Raw genomic sequence first — 20,923 nt, 5'->3', positions numbered from 1 at the left:
CCTCTCAAGTAGATGCTTGCATTGGTAGTTTAAATGACACAGTGAAGAATCTACAAGAGAACCACCCCTTATGACCATTTCCCAAGTGCTGGCGATGTTAATTATAGAAGCCCTTGGCCTCACAGCTCCTAGTCACTGGATAGAGATTTTCTGCCTCATTTGGACAAAATCATAGTGACGCCAAGAGTACAGGGGGCAGAAGAAGCAAACTCTAGCCTCATTCTGCCAACACAAGGACAGTTGGGCAAAGCACTTTATAACCCCACAATGGAGGTGTCCACAATAAGCAAGCAGGGAGAGAAGCTCAAATCTATGGCAGGGACTCTCAGTCACCATAATTTAGTCTCAGCAACTAAGCATGAGCTTAATCCTGAATCTGAGTTTAATTTGCTCAAAGGATGGACAGGGATTACTATGCCAGATGTACTAAAGCATATACGTCAAAAGAGAGAATATTCTCGGAAAGAGCACTATGTGTGCTATATATGGCTGCCTCCATAGAAGGGGCCTCGCTGGGTGGCATTTACTAGAAAAGAATCACCCTCCTTGCCCTTCCACCACTCAAGGATAGACACTTAGGGGACTCCATAAATTCGGCCAATTCTTCTTTTAGTAGTTCACTAATGATTCCTGTACTTTAAAATGCCAAATTAGACTGTGGCCAACAAGAAACTAATAGTGAAAACACTCAGATGGAACAGAACTATCGGGTTTTCTATCTGCAAAGAGTTTTTTCCAACTGAGACTCAGAGAGGATAACAGACTTATCAAGATAACACAGCCATTTAGTGCAGGAGCCAGTGCCAAAGCTCAGGCCTCATCAAATAATCTAAACATGCTACACCTGGTGCCAGGAGGCTCTGTGGAGAAAGACAGCCAACCTGACACTGGTGGCCAGGCGCCAAAGGGAACGGGGTCCGACGGAGTCCCCTGCCCCCCCTGCTTTTAGACAGCGGCACGTGGACGCAACCTTGCAGGGGGCTTGACAGGAAGAGCTTCCATCTTGGATGCAGTTTAAAGTTATGGAACTTAGAAGTTTCATTTTAAAGCACATAATAAAAGAAACCAAACTAAGAATCCAGTCTCTGAGTTCAGAAGCCTCCAAGGAGCCCTTGCTTATTAAGATGTTCGGTGAGCACCATTGTAAAGCCTCCCAGGAGCACATACTCCTCTCCACCGCGCTTGTGAAATCTGGACAGTGAAAGGCTCTCCCTTCCCTCCTCTGCACCTTCCTCTCCTCCCCTTCCCACCCCTTTTATTCCTGCTGTGGTATTACTGGGAAAGACAGACAGTACAGGTTGGGAGGGGATAAGAACAGTATTTCTTTCCCATCCCCGAACATGGAGAAACTAACACTGTTTCCAGTAACTTTCTGACTTTGGTGTCCAAGCTCAGTCAACTTCTCTAGTATTACACAAGAAGCTAAAAAACAAACAAACAAACAAACACAAAGCAAGTAGTGATGAAAGAGAAGGTGCTCGATGTGGGTTTCATTCACAAAAATACATGTCATCTGTACCCATCCCCTGTGCCACGGACCCTAAGCCACTCCGGACCACCATTCTGTGCCAGAGAGCAATTCCCCACCATAACCCCCTTCTCCAAAAGGACACTTTTTTTTCCTTTTCCTTCTTAAGGAAGGCTGATGGTCAGCGATGAGGTCTAATGAAACTCATCACAACTAAGCTTGCAAACTAGTGCCAATAAAGTCTTTGCCCATTCAGGACTAAAAGAGGTGGGGTATTTAAAAGTGAGACAGCGGGGCGCCTGGGTGGCTCAGTCGTTAAGCGTCTGCCTTCGGCTCAGGTCATGATCCCAGGGTCCTGGGATCGAGCCCCGCATCAGGCTCCCCGCTCGGCGGGAAGCCTGCTTCTCCCTCTCCCACACCCTCGCTTGTGTTCCTGCTCTCGCTAACTCTCTCTCTCTGTCAAATAAATAAATAAAATCTTTAAAAAAAAAAAAAGTGAGGCAGCAACTGTTGATTCTTCTCAGAGTTAAGCTATGGACACATACAGAGAAAATAAAAACCCTGAGCTCTAGCAAAGAGAAACCAGTCACCGTAAGTGACCCGCCACGGGTCACTGCCCGCCCTCACCTGGTTATTACTTAGAGACAAGCAGTGCTCCTGGGAGCTGGTACCTGTGTCATTCTGCACGGAAGCTCAGGCAGGTCTTAAACAAGGAGCTTGCTTAGTTCCTTACCCTCTGCTTCCGCAGGCTTCCCGGGCTGGTGGGTGATGGGCTTGGTGACTTGCCCGAGCGTGGAGTAGACAGCTGACTACCAGGGGTTCCATTAACTAGAAGCAAAGAATCACACAGAGAAAAAACGGCTTGTTAAAAAATTTTCATGACAAATCGTCTCCTCCGAGAAACAAGCAATTACAGAGGGACGTTTGCTAAAATTCCAGACACCTTTCTATCTGTAGTCCTGAAAAACAGCCTCGGGGAATAACCTTCTTCAGAAATGCACGGTTTTGCTAATCCGTGCCACATATAGCATCAGGCGACACAAAAATGCTTAAAAATGTACTTTGGACAACTTTCCTGATGAATTTATTAACAGTGCCTTTAACTGTGCCGATAGATTTTAGCCATGTGGTTAAGGTCCTGAGACATTTTCAATGGGATTCGTCCTTAATTCTGTAGTTTAGCTTCCCAGCACCACCCAGTAGGAGTAAATATTAGCACAGCTCACAAGCGATTTTCCCAGTGCCTTGTCAAAAAAGACCTCTATCTTTTTACAGTTAAGAACTCACTTCTAGAAGCTCCTGTATCCACTTGTGCCCTATGTATCCCTCTGGCCTAACTCTGAAGGACCTGCCTTCAACGGGACAAACTAATTGGCACAGACACTCAGGAACTCCTTACAGTCTGTCCTCATTGCTACTGAAAAGAAAAGCTGCTTTCTGATAGGTTTAAATCACTGGAATTCTCCCGGACTCTCAAGACTTTTATACAGCATGATCGCTAAATGCAATCAAAGCCACAGAACTCAAGTACAAACGATTCTTTTCTCGGAGTCACATCACCTCTCGGAACTGATAACACACTCTGGAGACGTGACTTTATAACGATATATAAGGTTGCCACTCTATCAGCCATAAACAGGACGACATTTTCACATGTTTCATATCCACAGTCAATGAAGGAGAATTAGCCACGAGATACACACACATTCTTGAGGGCGCACGAGAAACATTTTCCATGAAGGAGAGCAATAATGCATTGAACTTACCTTCTATGAGTTCTAACATGGACACAGTCTTAGTGTTTAACCTGGCAAGAGCAAGAGGCGAAGTCCCCTCTCAGCACTAAGCCGAGCACCCGCGGAACTGGGAAGCAGTTGGATTAGTTAAGGCTAAGGCTGCTCCCAGAGCAGGCTGAATGAGATGCAGGATTCATCAGCAGATGCCTTTTCTGCGTAAGGCTGACGTCTTCCAAGCAGCAGTGGGAGGTGCGGGTTCTGTCTTAGGCTACATCAAAGGTGTCAATTAAGCCTCATGCCAAAGCAGAGACACTGCAACCCCCACCCCGACACCGCTGCCTCCCGGAAGCCGAGCCCTCTCCTACTTTGCTCTGAATCATAATGAAGTGCCTGGGGGGCAAGAGGCCCAATGACTCATCCGAATATCAAAATGACAATAACTTCTAAAACCCGGTGACTACCTGGATAATAAGTACACCCTCACAAAATTCAGTGGCCTGGTACAATGTTGATTGGGTTTTTGCAAACAAATGTTGGCACAAAAACTTAGGAGTGCCCAAGAGAGTGGGAAGCTCCTTGTCTTGTCATCTTCTCTAAAGACCTTTTAAAAAATGTCACATAACCCATGCTACACTCATGTGTCGTTTTGCCTTTGAAATGTATTTAGCGACGCCTTCGAAACAACAACAAACAACAACGTGGGGGGGGGTGCAGATTAAAGTAGGAAGCACTGCGAAGGCTTTAATTTGCTTGCATTGTGCTCAGGCCTCTTCATACTGGACTTCCTCCAGCCTTTGGCCTCTATTAGGGGCGGGCTCGGACACAGGCAAGAACTGAGGAACTGTGGGCAGAGGCAGAATCTACAACTAACAAGGCAAGAGATCCCTCCGAGAAAGACAGGTTTTATGAAAATCACATTTTCTTTGTCTACTTCTCCACTTGACACATACAGGCTACCCAGACTGGGGAAGAAAAGAGTAACCGGGGAAGCAAGCAGAGTATTAACATTTTTTACTTTTGATTCACTAAATTTATAAAGCTATCGGAAAACGAAGAAAAAAGAGAAAGTGGACTCCAGGATGACAGCCTTAGCCTTTTCCAAAAGCAAAGCAAAACTACAACATGTTTGCATTTGGTAAGTACCCGTTCTGTGTGCATCTCAGTTTATCAAAGACTTATTTTCTATGCACCAGTTAATGCACTTAATTAAGCCTTTTACAAGTACACTTATAAGCATATATGTATACATTAGCTCATTTAACACAATTACTATGAGGCAGGCAGTATTCTTTTACAGAAGAGGAAACTGAGGCATAAAATGATAAGCAACTTGACCAGCAAAGATGGGGACAGAGCCCCAAACCTAAACAAGACAACCAAGAATCTGCACTCTTCACCACCACATTCCCTAGGGTGCCAGCCTGCTAGCCTGCAGGGAAATCAGATAACTAAGCTAGTAATCACAATAAAGTATTTTGAGGAGGGAGGTTTTGGGTGTTGCCTCTGAAATCCTAACATACTATGGGGTCAAAGTCGCCCTACACCCTATAGAGAGGGTAAGGAAACCCAACCTAAGTATTAATAGGATTTTGCAGGTGAAAGTGGGTAGGGCACAATGAAGGAAAAGTGTTCCAAAGGCCGGGGTGGGGGGGGCACCTGTTTTGTGGCTGGGCCTGGGGGAGGGAGCAATGTGGTGCATTGAAAAGACCTAAAGAAATTGGCCAGGCAGGTAAATGGAGCTGGAGGGAAATAACCTTACAAATGAAGGTGGAGGAGTTGGTAGGGATCCCGTAATGCAGGGCTTTAAAATTCATGTTAAGGAGTTTGATTTTTATCCAAAGGGCAATGACACGCTCTTGAATGATTTTAAGCAGGAGCCAGGCGATCAGATTTGTATTTTTAAAAGCGCTCAAGAGCTCTTGCCTGTCAAGAACGGATTAGGGGAGCATATAACGGGCTCGAGGATATCCCTAAGGAGAATGTCTAGGCAGGAGGGAGTATGGCACGTTTAAGTGTCCTATGCTCAGAGGGATGGTGTGACTGGGTTGACGGTGGTGCTGTGGGGGTAGAGGTAAATGGAGACATTCAGGAGAGATTTCAGAGATTCAAAACAATAGGACATGGTAACTGATTGGTTGAAGAGGATTGAGGCAAGAAGAGAGGGAGTAAATTTGGAAGGACACAGAGAATTTGGACATGTCAGACTGAAAAAACTTAGGTGACATCAATTGTGCAGTGTAGGTTGGATTGAACTTTTCCTGTTTTCGATGAAGTAGCTTGCCCAAAGATGAGCAACTGGAAAGATCTCATTTATGTTTGCTCAAAGAACTGCACACTTTTCCCATGAGTGGCCTGTCCTGACACGTCAGGATGTGTCTAGAACCTTTGTCCCCCATCTTTGGGGCTAAGGGCTTCTGGGTTTCCTTCTCTATCACTGGGGCACCTCCTTCATCTAAAGCCCTTGGACTCAGGGCTTCTCCTTCTGTTGCCGTCTCTCCAGAGAGATGAAGCTCAAGTGCCAAACAAGCCATTTACAATCAAACAGTTTTGGAACACAACCTGCTTCAAAGTCGGGAACGGCCTGTATTCTTAGGGTCAGAGTTTCTTTTTTTTTTTTTTTTAAGATTTTATTTATTTATTTGCAGAGAGATAGAAGAGCACAAGCAGAGGGAATGGCAGAGGGAGAGGGAGAAGCAGGCTCTGCACTGAGCAGGGAGCCCGATGCGGGACTTGATCCCAGGACCCTGGGATCATGACCTGAGCTGAAGGCAGACGCTTAACCATCTGAGCACCCAGGCGCCCAGGGTCAGAGTTTCTATTCAGACTCTTCCTCTTGGCCACCTAAAAAGCATTAGCAACCTCTTAAAATGGTTCTTGACATCCAGACAATACCACACACCTTACTATTGAATCACTGCTGGAATACATAATTTTATTTCATAAGTAAGACTGATACAAGTATTGAGTTCAGTTGTTTTTTTATCCTGTGCTACCCAAAGTCTCTGGATGCCAAAAGAGACGGCTTTGTCACCTATTTAGTAGAACTTACTAAAATTCAAGTAACCAATGGCATTACTTTACAGAGTAAAGTATTCCTGTATTAAAGGAGTCTGTATTTCGAAGGGGAAAAATTCAACTTGGTATGGTTGTTTTTAAGTGGCCAAGCAGTCTAAGGATTCATTATTTCAATCTGAAAGTCACTCCATCTGAATTCCTAAGTACTCATCAGGTCCCCTGCCTTGTACCATCAGGGTTCCCTTTATTCAGAACTATCTGGGTTCATTTTCCTTTAATCCTGTATCCCTTGCTCTTCTTGAATGAGAAAAGCTAAACTCTAGGCTGGGTTATTCACAGATCCCATGATGATCAGTCATGTAACTGGACACCAAAGAGCTGTGTATGAAATCTGTGGAGCTGACTTTACCAGCCCTAGTTTGTGCCCTGCCTTTTGTCCAACTGGGCCATCAACCTGAGCCCATCAGGGACACAACAGCATGAACTGGTCACAGGACGTTACTCCTCATGAAGCGTCCAGCCTCACCCTTTCCTTTATCATTTCAGGTAGATGACCCTACCCTACAGGGCCCTATAATCAATCAGCACACACAGTGTGCACCACACACAGACCGTGTCTGACTCTGTCTATTGGTCCCTGTCTCCCAAAACTTATAACTGAATATGAAAGTTACCAAAAAAACTCTAGAATTCGGAAATACGTGGCTTATTTTTACTAATTCATTGCTCCTTTTAAATGACTAGACGCATGTGTATATTAATTTGGAATGCTTTTGTGAACTTAAAGGGTTTCTTCTCTTTACTGTTTCATTCTTAAAAGTCTCAGACCACATGTGGAAGCTAAATGTTTAAATGTCTCAAACTGGTCCTGAAATCAGAGCAATCTCCAAGCAAGATTATCTAATCACAAGGTGACTTTTAATTTTTTTAAATTTTATTTTATTTTTTTAAAGATTTTATTTATTTCTCAGAGAAAGAGAGAGCATGCACAAGCAGGGGGAGGGGAGAAGCAGGCTCCCCGCTGAGCAAGGAGCCAAAATGTGGGACTCCATCCCAGGACCCTGGGGTCATGACCTGAGCGGAAGGCAGATGCTTAACGGCTGAGCCACCCAGGGGCCCCCAAGGTAACTTTTTAGACATGAACATCTACCTTGTCCTTTCCCTATCTCCTTTCTGCATGTAAGGTGGCTCGTGTATTTATGCTGCTGTACTTGCAGGGATGAGAGGAAAGAACATGTTTGCACCCATATGGGGTCTGGCTGTGGATTTAGGGGGCAGTGATTCAGGCGTGTTGTTGAGGAGATCCGACCACTCACCTTAGACTTTCTCTCATTCCCTGATCATGGAGGAGGCTATAGATACTCTAAAATCTCTTTTCCCAGCCCTTGTCCATTGCTTGCCACATTATTGAGAAGAAGAAGAAGAAACAAAAAGCAGATGGAGGCAAATGAGGCCAAGAGAAAACAGACAAATATCTCATGGGGTGGGGGGTGGGGGGTCGGGGGACTCTTGGGGAAAGATGCTTTTTCCTAATTCTATCTTCACAGAGGCTCAACTCATAGGTGAGGCAGATCCCTGAATTTCTCCGTTTATCTACATTTCCTTTTTTTTTTTTAAGATTTATTTATTTGTTTGGGGGGGGAGGGGCAGAGGGAGAGGATGAGAGAGAGTCTTAAGCAGACTCTGCATTGAGCACAACATGATGTGAGGCTCGGTCTCATGACCCAAGATCACAACCTGAGCTGACACCAAGAATCGGTCACTTAACCAACTGCACCACCCGGGCACCCCTACATTTCCTTCTTAAACTAAGACAATGGGTCCAATTCAAAGGGACTATCTACTGAGAATAATGGGAACTGGCAAGTCCACAGAAACTGTGGGGTTGCAGGAAGTGACCTGGCTCTATGAATTATTTTATTATTTTTAATCAGAAAGAAAGAGAGAGAGAGTGAGCACAAGCAGAGGGAGAAGCAGGCTCCCCACTGAGCAAGGAACCTGATGCGGGACTTGATCCCAGGACCTTAGGATCATGACCTGAGCCGAAGGTAGCCGCTTAACTGGCTGAGCCACCCAGGTGTCCCTATGAATTAATTTTTCTAATAAATATTTATAAAAAGGCCCTTGAACACCAGGAAACCTAGGCAACTTGAATAGATCCTAGTATTTCTCAATTCACTCATCTGGTCAATTTACCCAGTACTTAACTGTGAACTTGGAAACGCTATAGAGTGTGTAAAGACCAGGAGCCAAATCAATTGTCACAGGATTGTAGGGGTGGAGAAGACCCTAAACAGTGAGGTGATCAGGGGATGTTTCACAGAGGTCATCTGGGCCAACTGGGAGTGTGCCTTTTTGACAGCTGAAGGGGCAAAAGAAGGCTCCTCGGACTCCGAAAGGTGCCAAGTGCAACAGCCCAAGGGGTATCTGTAGCAGTGTAAATTAGTTCACAGGATGAAGCATAAGTCCAGAGGAAAAGTGGGAGCTAGCGCTGGAAAGGAAGACTGTGGCCAAATCAAGACAGTTCTTCCTATGAGAATAAGGAGGTAGGACTTTTTTTTGGCATGGCAACAAGTCATGGCAACAAGTCTGACATCAGTGTGCAAAGTAGATGTAAGGGGCCGAGGACTAAAGCAGGGAGGAGGCCACCTAGCAAGCAGTTTTTGTAGCCTATGGGAAATCAGAGCCCTAGAACAGCACTGCAAAGTGGGAGCGGGGAAGACTAGTGATAAACTGAATGTAGAAGGGGAGGGGGGGGAAGGAGTCAAAGATGATTTCAGGGGAAAAGGGGGAAAAATTTAATTCAACAATAAAATGGGGTCACCTGGAGACCTTTGATTAAACATTAGGAAAATGTGGGGCACCTGGGTGGCTCAGTAGGTTGAGCATCTGGCTTGTGTTGTTGGCTCAGGTCATGATCTGAGGGTCATGGGATGGAGCCCTGCGTCAGGCTCTGAGCTCAGCAAGGAGTCTGCTTCCCTCTCTCTCTCTCTCCCTCTGCCCCTCCCCCTGCTCATGCTCTCTCTCTCTCTCTAAAATAAATAAATGAATCTTTAAAATAATATAAATTAAAATTATGAAAATTATGTGTCAGCTGGGATCCCACAACAGGCTCTGGTTATTTTGATGGAACTGGGTGTGTAAGGGCACCACCTTCGATCACGGTGGATGAGGGTCCTGGGACCGAAGGGCTCTCAGCTCCTCTGGTTCCCAGGTGGGCGCTTTGCCCCCCACCCTACTGGGTATTGCAGGATGGCCTGCCCTTAGACTTGAACTTGGGAGTCAGCCCTGGAGCAGTTCTACAGTGACCCCCTCCCCCCAGGGACAACGTGCCCGGGGGATGCTCTACTGCCATCTGGGCTTGCCCACTAAAATGCATCTTTCAAAGGTCACCAGTGGTGTCCTCACTGCCAAGTCCTATGACCTCCTCCCAGTTCTCATGCTACTAGACTTAACATCAGACATTTCTGGCCTCTCCCTTCATCTCGAAACTTTCTGCCCTGTGACTTCTGTAACTGCTCTGTCAAGGTTCTCCTGCCTCTTCCGATGTGCTCTTATAATTGCAGATGGTCACCATGCTTCCATGCCCATCCTTCCTCTACAAACCGTTCACTGGGGTGGAGGGAGAGGCATCCTGCATTTCTAGTATTTAAATCACTACCATATGCCAGGATCTCCCAAATATCTATCATTGATTCAAATCCGACTTAAATACAGTTCCTGATTCCTAATTGCCTACAGATGTTTCCAAAGCAACTCACACTCCACACATCTGAAATGGACTTACCTACCACTCCTCCTCAATGCTCAGACCTGCTCCTCATCTCTGATTCTTCTCTCCTCTTCTGGCCTCATATCCAGTTAAATTCCTGGTTCATTTCCTTTTCAAAGTCTACCCCAGGCCCAACATTGCTGTTTAAATTCTTTCCTGACAATTTCTTTCCAGCATGACTGCAGCAGCCTCATAGAGCCTTCCATGGCCCTTGGCCCCTTGTGTAGCCACCCTCTCTACCACTGCACCATTGTTTCTAAAATTCAAATAAAAATCAAATCATGGTCTTACCTAAAATTTGCATTCATCCCCTAAAACCTACAACAAAAACACACCTTCATGAGCCCATGCAATGACCACAACCAACGTGGCTACCACCATCTTCTCCAACCCTTTCCTCCAATCTATCATTCGTTTTTGTCAGACTAACAACTGTTCCTTAAATACGCTGTACACTTTCGTGCCTTTGTGCCTTACCTCACATTATTTCTTCAAGTGCTGATGCCATCCTAGCAGGATCCTTCAATTTGTTAAGTCCTTTTCTCTTGGAAGTTTTCCCTGACCCCATGCATGAGATCTAACCCTTTCCTCCTCTGGGCTGTCATGGCACGTTCTACACTATTACAGTTAAGTGGTATATATAAGCTTATCTCCCAACTTGAACGCAGGAATATAAGCAACTTGAAGACAAGAACTGTGGTTTAATCATCTTTGCATGCTTGGGACCAAATACACGTCTGGAACACAGCAGATGTTCAGGAAATATTCATTTAATTAATATGGGGCATGTCCAGTGAGGAGTTCATAAAGGCAGCTGATGTAGGGTGCTGCCTGTCCCCTAGAGAGAGTGGGTTGAGATAATGGTTCAAAGCTTTGAAAAGTACCTTTGGAGACACTCACCTGCTGAGGGTGAGCACTAGCAGGAATTGATAGGTGCAGGGAAAGAGAATGGAAGGAGGACTGAGCTTTACATGCAGGAGAAGATTCTAAAAACACAAGAGATGAATCATCAGCCCCCTTGATTTTCTTGGTGCATTTTGTTTTCAAGAATTCCCTCGGAACCCCAAAGCAGCAAACGTCCTCCATAGAATGTAGAAGGCTGAAATCTACATTATAGGAAAAGACTGAGCTAAAAAAAAATAATAGCTAGCAATCTGCCTTTGAAGGCGTTTGAAAGAAATCAAAAAAAGTTGACATATTGGACTAGAAAGCTGATTAAAATTCTCTTTGCTGCCCCAGCTTTGATTTCTGTCTTATCTGCATATGTTGCATAAAATATTTTTATATAACTGTAAAAAAAGAAAATTTGAATAGCATAAATAAGAAAACTGCAGGATTTCCAGAGTCACATACAAGTGTGAAGTCTGGGGAGGACAGAATGGTGCCTCAGTCATGGTAGAAAGTCATTAACTAAGTCACCCAACTTTCCCTCTGTCAAATGTTTACCCTTACATCTCCAGCACCCAGCACTGCTGGTCAATGGTGGAATCTCAACGCATATTGGGTGAATGAACAGTTGTTGCCAGGAGGGTTCCTATCTTAGACTATAGACTTATAAAGGGCAAGAAAGTCCATCAGCTCGTGCTTGAATTCATGGCACTCACTGGGGCTCCATTATGTTTGCCATTGGCTTCTACAGAGAGAGAGTCTAAATAGGTGTTATCTTACGATAAAAAGATGACCATCCGTTTAAATGGGAATAAAAACTCTAAAGCAAACAAAAAAACCACAAAGTTCTTCTAAGTGATCCATGAAGAGGTCAAAATTCTGAAATCTGTAAGTTTTAAGGAGAACTGCAGTAATGAAAATTCAAGGTAGGTAAATGTGGTTTTCTTACACTTTTAATATTAAGAAAACAATATAAAGCAAAACTGAACATTATCCGTTTTTATAGAAATAAAATTGATGCATAGTATACTTTTATATTGGAGATATTTTGTTATAACTTCCTTGTGCAGATAAAGGAATTTGTTTAAAAGAATTTCACTTTTAAATTACACATTTTATGAGATGTCTGTGTTCCAAAGATAAACACACATGAATAAAGATTCAACCCATATTAAACACTCTTTATGATACCCTTATATATCCTTGTTTCTTTAAGAAGCAACTAAAAACCACTTTTCCCATTTCTTAGTGATAATTGCATTCAAAGTCTTGGCGCACAATTATCTGGGGGCTCATTATTCTTCATGAGTGTTATTAAGGCTCCTGGTTTCTCTTTTTTTTCTAGTTCCAATTGCCTTTTCGGATTCTCTCTGTTAAGGAGAATAATAATAATTCAACAGGTATGTGAATTATGTTATCTATAAATTATTTAGGGGGCTTGACCTGTGTGCTTCTTGAGAATAGAGACTGTTTCTTTCATCTCTGCATTATTAGTGCCTAGCAAATGCCTAGCAGACCTGCACTTGATATTTCTGAATGTGTAAATGAACACCTTATATTAGTAAATCACTTCTAGCTTCCTTCAGTTCCAAGAAGAAGAATGCATAAGGGACGAAGAGAAGATTTATAGAGGATTCTCATTCTTGTTCTACCACTGACTTACACAGGAAAGTTTCTGTCTACCACTGACCATACATCATGAAGTTGGAGTGAATCATTTCACCTCCTGGAATGCTGGTCTTGGGACGAATACTTAGGCTTCTATTGCAAAGTGTTATGTTGTTGTAAACTGCAATGTTAAACTAGGTACTGTATTAGTGATTTCCTGGAGATCAAATCTCTCATAAACAGAGGTGAAGAAACTGATATCGAGGATGGCCAGCCTCCCTTGTCTGGAGCACCAGCCCCAGGTGCCAGCCCTGAGCTGCCACGATTAACTCTGTCACTCTGAGCCAAGCAGTACCCCTAGCCCTCACTGCTTCCTCATTTCTAAAAACAGGCTATATTATTATAGAACAGATAATATTATCATGTCTTGATTGTAGTTGGAAGATGGTTAGGAGAATCAAAAGAAATCAAAGACAGAAAAATCCTATGTAAACTCTGATGTCATTTAAATATAAGTTAACAGTATTACCATGAACAGCAGCATGGCATGAAAACTGAGCAAATCTTAACTGTATACTATGCAATAATCTCTGTATAACATAGGATGATGTATACTGGAAGTAGAAATTGAACAACTGAAATAAAAATCATTTCAAACTTTGAGTTGATACTTTACAGGGAGAAACAAAGATTCTTTAATGTTAGAAAGTCAGGTTCATGGTGGTAAATTGGGTTTGGGGCTACATCAGTGCTTAAGAGGTATGAAAGTAAAATTATTCACAGTCTAGTCTTTATGATTTCTGAAAAACAGTGAACAGACCATTTTAAGAAAATGGAGATGCAATTAATATAGAGATAATTCAGTCTCCTTTCCACTGGGTTTAAGAGCCATAACTTGAGTGGAGCTGGGAGTCTTTTTGTTTTGTTTTGTTTTGTTTTGTTTTGTTTTTTTTGGAGCTGGGAGTCTTAAGCAAGCACAGTGGAGGGGACTGAGGCAGCACTTCCCTGACATCTAGCAGCTGTGTTTGCCCAGCAAAGAAATGGAAATACCACTGCACTTCCTAAACTCTGGGTCCAGGGAAAGAGAGTGGTCTTGGGAACATTGATATAATCCACAAATCTGTGACTGGGTATTGCTGCTCTGTAAACCCTCTCTAAATTAGAATCAACCAGAGGAAGGTGATAAGATTTGGTAGCAAGTCAGAATCAAGAGAGGGTCATTGCATATTATAAGCTGTTATACAACCAAGAAATGGTTGCATGGCGTACTTTCTAGATCAAAATGCAAAACTGTATATGCATAAAGGAATCACGTTGAACAAAATATGATCAGTGCCACTTAATCAATTTTGACCTAGAAGTTAAAAATACCTTGAGTGAAGTTTAATTTTAGAATGGATTCGGATTCCACTCTCTTAATGTAAACGATACTACCCAGCATGGCACACCTATCATAAATTCCAGGTTAGTGCTGGTCAAATCAACCAGACTTTAACTAGAGTTGAAAGGGCTCAGGGAAACAAAACAGAAATGCTTGTTTGAAAAAAATCTATTGATTTTGAGGTTAATGCATCCTACCGATTTTAAACTTCTAAAAAGAATAGTTACAAATGTTGGCAGTGATGAATATACATGCATTCATTACATTTGCCTGTCTGCTTTTTAGAGTTTCTGAAATTACTTTTGGTAAATTATAATTCATCTATATTTATAAGATTATAATTAGATATATTAGATATATTATATTTATGAGATTTATATAATCTTAGAGATGCTGAGTAGTGATTATGTTACCAGTTAATTCTAAAGTGCAATAATTTCCCGTATTCATAATTATCTTTTTAAAATTAGATTCATGATTCTTTTTTGTAAACTCAAATTTTAGATTCATTTTTGGAGTAAAACAGGTTTTTCACTATTTGCAAGGTTATTTCTGAGTCGCAAAAACTCTCTATGTTTTTCTCTTGTATTCCCTCATTCAATCTTGGCTGCCACGATCAGACAGAAAGCGTGAGGACACTTATTTTGCATCTGTAGTAGAAAACTTAGCAGCAGACCATAACCACTCCAGATCTCATGATTCTGTTCTTCGACATGTGCACAAAAATTTGACTTATCCCCCTTCCTTGAATTGTGAGGACAAAAGAAAAAAAGAAAAAAAAAAAAATTTCTGCCCAAACCTAGGAGCACTTCGCTGCCTGCCTACAGGTCTTAAAAATAAAACCTGTTAAACGAATAAACAAATGAAAAAGCAGAGCTAGGCCCATAAATACAGAGAACAGACTGATGGTTGCTAGACGGAGGGAGTTGGGGGATGGGCAATACGGGTGAAGGGGAGTGGGAGATACAGGCTTCAGTTATGGAATGAATAAGTCACGGAGATAAAAGGCATAGCATAGGGAATGTAGTCAATGGCCTTATAAACAGCATTGTCTGGTGACAGATGGGAGCTACACTTGTGAGCACGGCAGAAGGTATAGACTTGTCAAATCACTATGCTGTATGCCTGAGACGAATGCAACATTGTGTGTCAACTCTACTTCAATTAAAAAAATAAAACTAAACCAACATTTTAAAAACTGTTAAAAACAATAACAAAAAGTCAATAGCTATAGCGCTTAAATAATGCATATAGATTCTGTTGAAATAGCTATACTGTAAAAGACATAAGAATTTGGCTAATCACCCATTATTAGACGTTTCCCCCCCTACACCTGGTATATACTAAGAAAGAAGAGAGAAAAGATAAAAAATTTGTCAATGTCAGACTCGTTTTGGATTGGGGACTAATTTTGTTTTTTAATACTGTTGTTTTTAATAGTATTGCCAATGTTCCAGGTAATGTGGGGCTTCTTTCTCCTTTATAACTTTTCATGATTATACTAAATAGCCAAGATTTTAGGGGCAACAGGCTGGCTAGGCCCATGACCTCTTTCTTCCTTACTGCTCCATGGGGGTTCATTCGATAGCCCAGGTTTGCTCAGAGAAAATGAGCAGTGTTCTTTGGTCCAGACTGAACATGCTCACAAGAGCTCAGTTTTAACCTGTTAGCTGGTTAATGAACAAGCTTAATCAACAAGGTTAATTTGTGAACCTCTACAAATGTGGTCTGTGTGTAGGTGGTATCTCTCTTGAAGGGAAAGACTTTCCCCCATATCTGTTTCCAGGGAAGGGATGATCTTCAGACAGGAATTCTCTCTTGTCCCAGGTAATTGGCTCTCTGAAGGTGGGTCATTATAACCTGGGCCTACACTTCATGGTATCTAGAGCTCTGCTCTTGGGTTGCAAGGGTTAAAGATGGACATCGCCACTTGGAAGCAAGCAGAGGATGTCATTGCTGTTATGTCAATAAATGAAGACGAGCAAGCCGTATCGCTCACCAGATTATGCAGGGTCAAATGACTCCGTGTATTTACTTCCCTTTTGTTATCTGTAATTCATTAGTTCTCAAACTTGGATGAGCATCGGAATCACCTGGAGAGCTTGTGAAAACCCAGATGGCTGGGCCCTCGCTCCAGGGTTTCTGATTCAGTGGGTCTGCGGAGGGGGCTCATCAAGACTGCATTTCTAACACATGTTCAGGTGATGGTGATACTGCCGGTCCAGGGAACCACATTTTGGGAACTTCTTCCTTAACCCAGTGCTTCTGATCATATGGTGCAAAGACCATCTGATTAAAATCACCTAGAATACTTGCTAAAACATAGGTTTATGGCCTTCATCAGAATCTGAGGGGTGGGGGCGGCAGTCAGAATGACAAACTTTACCGCGTTCCCAAGTGACATTCATGCACTCTAAACTTTGAGTCTCAATACCTTGCCCGTTAGCAAAGTGTCATTTCAGGGTTCCACCCAATCTGGGTGCATATTAAGGAAGGAGTCCTCAGCCCACCCTTAAACTAGGAGGAGCAAACAAGCTGCATCTCAAGTACCAAACATGATCTGAGACGCATTCCCTGACTGCTTATGATGTAGGGCATGCTGTGAGAAGGGGGAAGGGGCCGCCCATTGTTGCCACCCTTAGGGGGAGTATTAAAGGAGAAGATCTAGGGAATACCTACGATCAGTGAAAGCCCAGGGAGAAGGTAACTCTTAAGAGAACCAAGTTGAGCTGGGTGCTCTAGCTATGCAGCTTACTAAGAGTTCCTTTTTCCAAGACTCACTTTGGAGGTTATGGTTTTATTTTTTATTAGGAAAAACAGATCATAGCACCTCTATTTTTAAATATGGAGGTTATAACTTACACTGTAGTTTAACAGCTGGTGAGGGATGCCAGAGGCAGGCCTTGGAGGCCCAGCTTAGAGATTTTTGCACATGCCTCTGGGCCCACGCTGGCGAGTGCAAGAAGGCCTCCGTGTAGGCCCCAAAGGTCTCTGCCTCTATTTATAAAAGCTTCTCCGTCTTCATGAAATTAGAGACAATCACCTTGATGTATCATTTAATAAATTCCCACTTAACAGTTTATATTATTTAATAAATAATTCTGTTCAATAGTGAAATAGACCTTCTGCCTGAAACCAAAGAGAAAAACAAGCAAACAAACAAACCAAACCAAACACACACCTTCTAACTGGTGCATGTCATTTTTAAGACCGAAGAAGGAAGACGCAGGGCTGAGATGGTCACTTTGTGAGTATACCTCCTGTTCTAGCACCAGCGCTAGAGGCCCTGAGAGATAGGACACAGACCCAGAGTCCCCACAGCTTCCCTGCCCCAGGCTCTCATTCTCCCTGCTTTGAGCTCCAGAGCCACGCTGGGGTCCAAAGTAAAATGGATGTTATACGGAAGTTCAGCAAAGACAAATTGGAAACTCCTCGTAAGCCAGTCCCAAGTAGAATAAACGCTTCAACAGAGACTTCTGGGGCTGGGGGCTCTTAGCCTGAAAAACTGATTTTTGTAGTAGAAATGAAGCAAGTCGGGGGTATATTTCTATTTGTGGGCAAATCTGGGTTTCCTGAGTCTTTGCTAAGTAAGTTTTCCCAAGCTTGGTGCTTTTCCTTAAAGCTAACCTGCTAGACTCTGGCAAATCTGTTCCACCACTCCAACTTGTTCTAAAATTGTAAACCGGAATCTATCTTAAAAACCTCACGCTCTGGGCTTCACACACCCTCTGCTCATCATGCGTCAGAAAAAAGACAGTTTCTTCATCTCCGTTGATGCTTTACCTGAGCTGGTTGAGGCAGGGGATTTGCTGCGCCTGGAGGGTCCTGGGCTCTTGGTGGTGCTCCTGCGGGATGATGAAGCTATTTTGGTGTAAGAAGTGGACTTCACCACTCGACATTCTGGGGGAAAGAACAACAACCACACGTCATTATAGGATCATGGCATAAACCATTCAAAATGCACAGTAAACCCGGAGACGACATATATGGCCCCCCTCAGTCACATCCACTTCCTGCCAGCCCTGTGCTTATCTAGAACAAAAGAACCAAGAAAACAATGAGAAAAGGGCAGAGTGGGCGTCTTAGACATGGAAGTAAATAATACTCTAAGCCTTCTAGTTTACCTTGTTTACAATAATATTTTGGAGAGACTGGGGGTAAGAGCTTGGTAAAAGGGTGCTTTTGTTGGTTTCTCTCCACCCACCTCTTGTGTTACTTGTGTATATGTGTTTCTTTCAGGAAAGATTGTTCTTTCTTCCAAGAAAACTGTTAGACAAAAGGTCAATCTCATAAACCAAGATATGCAGCGATGGAGGATTCCACCCATCAGGTCCCAATTTACCGCTCTTGGGATCCTTGCAATGGTAGTGATGGTTTTTTACCATATGTGAGAAATGACAGCGTTCGCTCAAAAGAAGGAAACTCGGCGAAGAGATGACTTCACCCTGCTACAAGGACACCGGGTGAGTGTGCGCCATCACACAACCGTGTTTATAGGATGGTTCTTGGCCCAAGGATGTAAAACAACTTTGCTTTTATTAGACTTAAATCCTTGGTGTTTGTGTTCATGAAATTTAACACTAAACATCTTAAATAGCAAAGAGGTTTTTTTATTTCCTTCTAAGTGAGCTGCATTGACCAATTATGATGTTGTGTAAATCTACCCATCTTGTTCTGAAGAAACCACTCTGGATAATTAAAAAATATGTTTATGCTTGTAATGATAATCAATGTTCACCATGAGTAGAAAAGTACAGAGAATATAAAAAAAAAATTCTATCAAGTGATACTTTTTTTTTTTTTGGAGGGTGGTATACAAACTAGAATTTTCTAGAATTTTTTTCTACTCATTTTCTATTTAAACAACTTTGGGATTAGTCTGTATATGTCGATCTGCTACCAGGCCTTTTTACACCATGATATATTGTGAGCATTTTCACCCTGTCTTTAATGGAACATTTTACTACATGGATGTACCATAATTTGCTTAGCCCAATTCCTACTGTTGGATATTTAACTTGGGTTCAATATTTCACTATCATAAATAACTACACACAAAACACCATTCTCAACGAGCATGCAGTTATTTGATTATTTCTTTAGGATAGATTTAGCCCCTGGCCCTTGAAATTTAGTTTCTAGTTACTGGAAACCAGGGGTATATTTTAGATGCCTAACAAATTCTGCTGAAGGAAGTGGGATTGTGAGTCTAAAGAGAAGCACTTTTGAAAAGGTTTTGACCAACTGCCCTCCAGACAAGCTGACTCAAACTGTACTTTCATCAGAGTATGAGAGTAGTCATTAGCCTAACCCCTCACTGAGGTTATGTTCTATCTTCTCAAAAAATTTTAATTTCTACACAAATATCAGACTTTGTTGCCTTAAATCTGAATTGGTTTGATTACCAATAAAGTTATATATTTTTCCCCATATGCTTGTTAGCCATTTGTATTCTTTTGCTATTATTTGCTCATGTTTTTTGGCCATTTGCAATTGGGATGTTCTTTTTCTTATTGGTTTGTAAGAATGCACTCTGTATTAAAGTTCTTTCCCTTTGTCTACCATTTTATAAACATTTAACTGTGTAAGTAGTTGTTGAAATACGTTAGCTTTAAATGTGGTATTCTTTTTAAGTATAGTAGTTTAAAATTGAATTCTAATTGATTATCAGCTTTCCCCTTATGCATTTTTTTTAAAGATTTTATTTATTTATTTGACAGACAGACACAGCAAAAGAGGGAACACAAGCAGGGGGAGTGGGAGAGGGAGAAGCAGGCTTCCCGCGGAGCAGGGAGCCCGAATCGGGGCTCGATCCCAGGACCCGGGGATCATGACCTGAGCTGAAGGCAGATGCTTAACGACTGAGCCACTCAGGCGCCCCCAACCCTTATGCATTTTTTACCATTTTATATTTCAATAACAAAGAAATCATAATAATTCCAGATCTAATTCTGATGCTTGACTTTGAAATTTTCTTCCCTACTCATGCAATTTCTAATTTTCTAAGCTCAAAACATGGTTTTTTTTTTCCTTTATACCTTCTGAATGGCTTTATATAAACATCTTTTCCTCTTTTTCCCAAACCAACAAAGTAGTTCACATTGTTTAGTAAAGAAGGAATGTAAGTGTATATAAAATATAAATGTTGCAAGCCTGCAAATAGATAATGGAGAAAGTCTCCTGGAGAGCCTTATGCATTGAACTGTGGGGGTGGGCGTGCAAAAAGAAGAGGAAGGATTTCAGATGGAAAAAGAAAAGGAAAGAAATTCCATCTTGAGGTATTAGTAGTTGTGGCCTCATAGTCAAAAGCAGAGACAAAATGATTCAGGGCATTACTGAGTGTGCCCAGGCTTCCCTGATGGTTACTTGGGCCACTGTTGGCTGCTTTAGCCTGGCCAGATGGTCCTGAAATATTCTATTTCTTAAAAAGAAAGAGAGAGAGGGAGAGAAAGAAATCTATCCATCTGGACATAAATTAAAAGACAGAAGCAAAATTTAAAGCAAAAATTAAAAGACAGAAGTAAGCAAGACATATAACAGAATAACATCGAAGATATGACCAGAGCCACAAAAAGTGTTCTCATGGGGTGACAGTGTCCACAGGTGTGTCTACGGAGGTTTTAATTCACAAAACAGATCTTTGGAACACGCAAAGAGGACATCCACTCAGCTCAAGGCTCCGTCCACAAAACTGACGATGAATCCTAGAGTTTGTCCTAGTCTTGGATACCAGCCTGGCCTTTTGGAAATATATTAGCAACCAAATTAGATGGCTGTGATCTTGCTGGTCCATTGGCATGCTTCAGGTGTCCACTGTGGGCCAAGTGCTGAACACGGCAGGCATTATGAAGAACACACAAAGTTTTGGGACTCGAAATACTTGCCACCTGGTAGTGCAGTATGGAGTCTTTTAGCCAGCAGTCATTTTTAACAAAATCATTTTTGAAACTGAGGGTTCTCTTTTGCTAATTTTTATTTCATGGAACTCATGCTTGAAAAACACTGGTTTAGGAAACCAACTGTTTTAAGTAATAATACATTGCTCATTTGAACAC

General features: G+C 42.3%; 1 protein-coding gene across 10 annotated transcripts in view; it reads right to left on the bottom strand.

The window, feature by feature from the left end:
* The window catches only part of DCLK1 (doublecortin like kinase 1), a 344,058-nt gene that overhangs the window by 78,765 nt on the left and 244,370 nt on the right, over positions 1–20,923 (bottom strand). For 5 of the 10 annotated variants that reach the window (XM_032403191.1, XM_032403188.1, XM_032403190.1 and 2 more), the window contains exons 5-6: positions 17,652–17,768; positions 2,202–2,296 (exon numbers count right to left, since the gene is read on the bottom strand). In XM_032403191.1, the coding sequence (XP_032259082.1) occupies positions 2,202–2,296; positions 17,652–17,768 (212 nt within the window). Of the gene's footprint in view, positions 1–2,139; positions 2,297–3,234; positions 4,671–17,651; positions 17,769–20,923 lie in introns of those variants that run through there. The other 5 variants (XR_004299246.1, XR_004299247.1, XM_032403194.1 and 2 more) reach the window with 4 other exon arrangements.

Source organism: Phoca vitulina, unplaced genomic scaffold (assembly GCF_004348235.1).
Source record: "Phoca vitulina isolate PV1807 unplaced genomic scaffold, GSC_HSeal_1.0 scaffold5, whole genome shotgun sequence".
NCBI lineage: Eukaryota > Metazoa > Chordata > Mammalia > Carnivora > Phocidae > Phoca > Phoca vitulina.
This window is presented reverse-complemented; position numbering and strand designations above follow the sequence as displayed.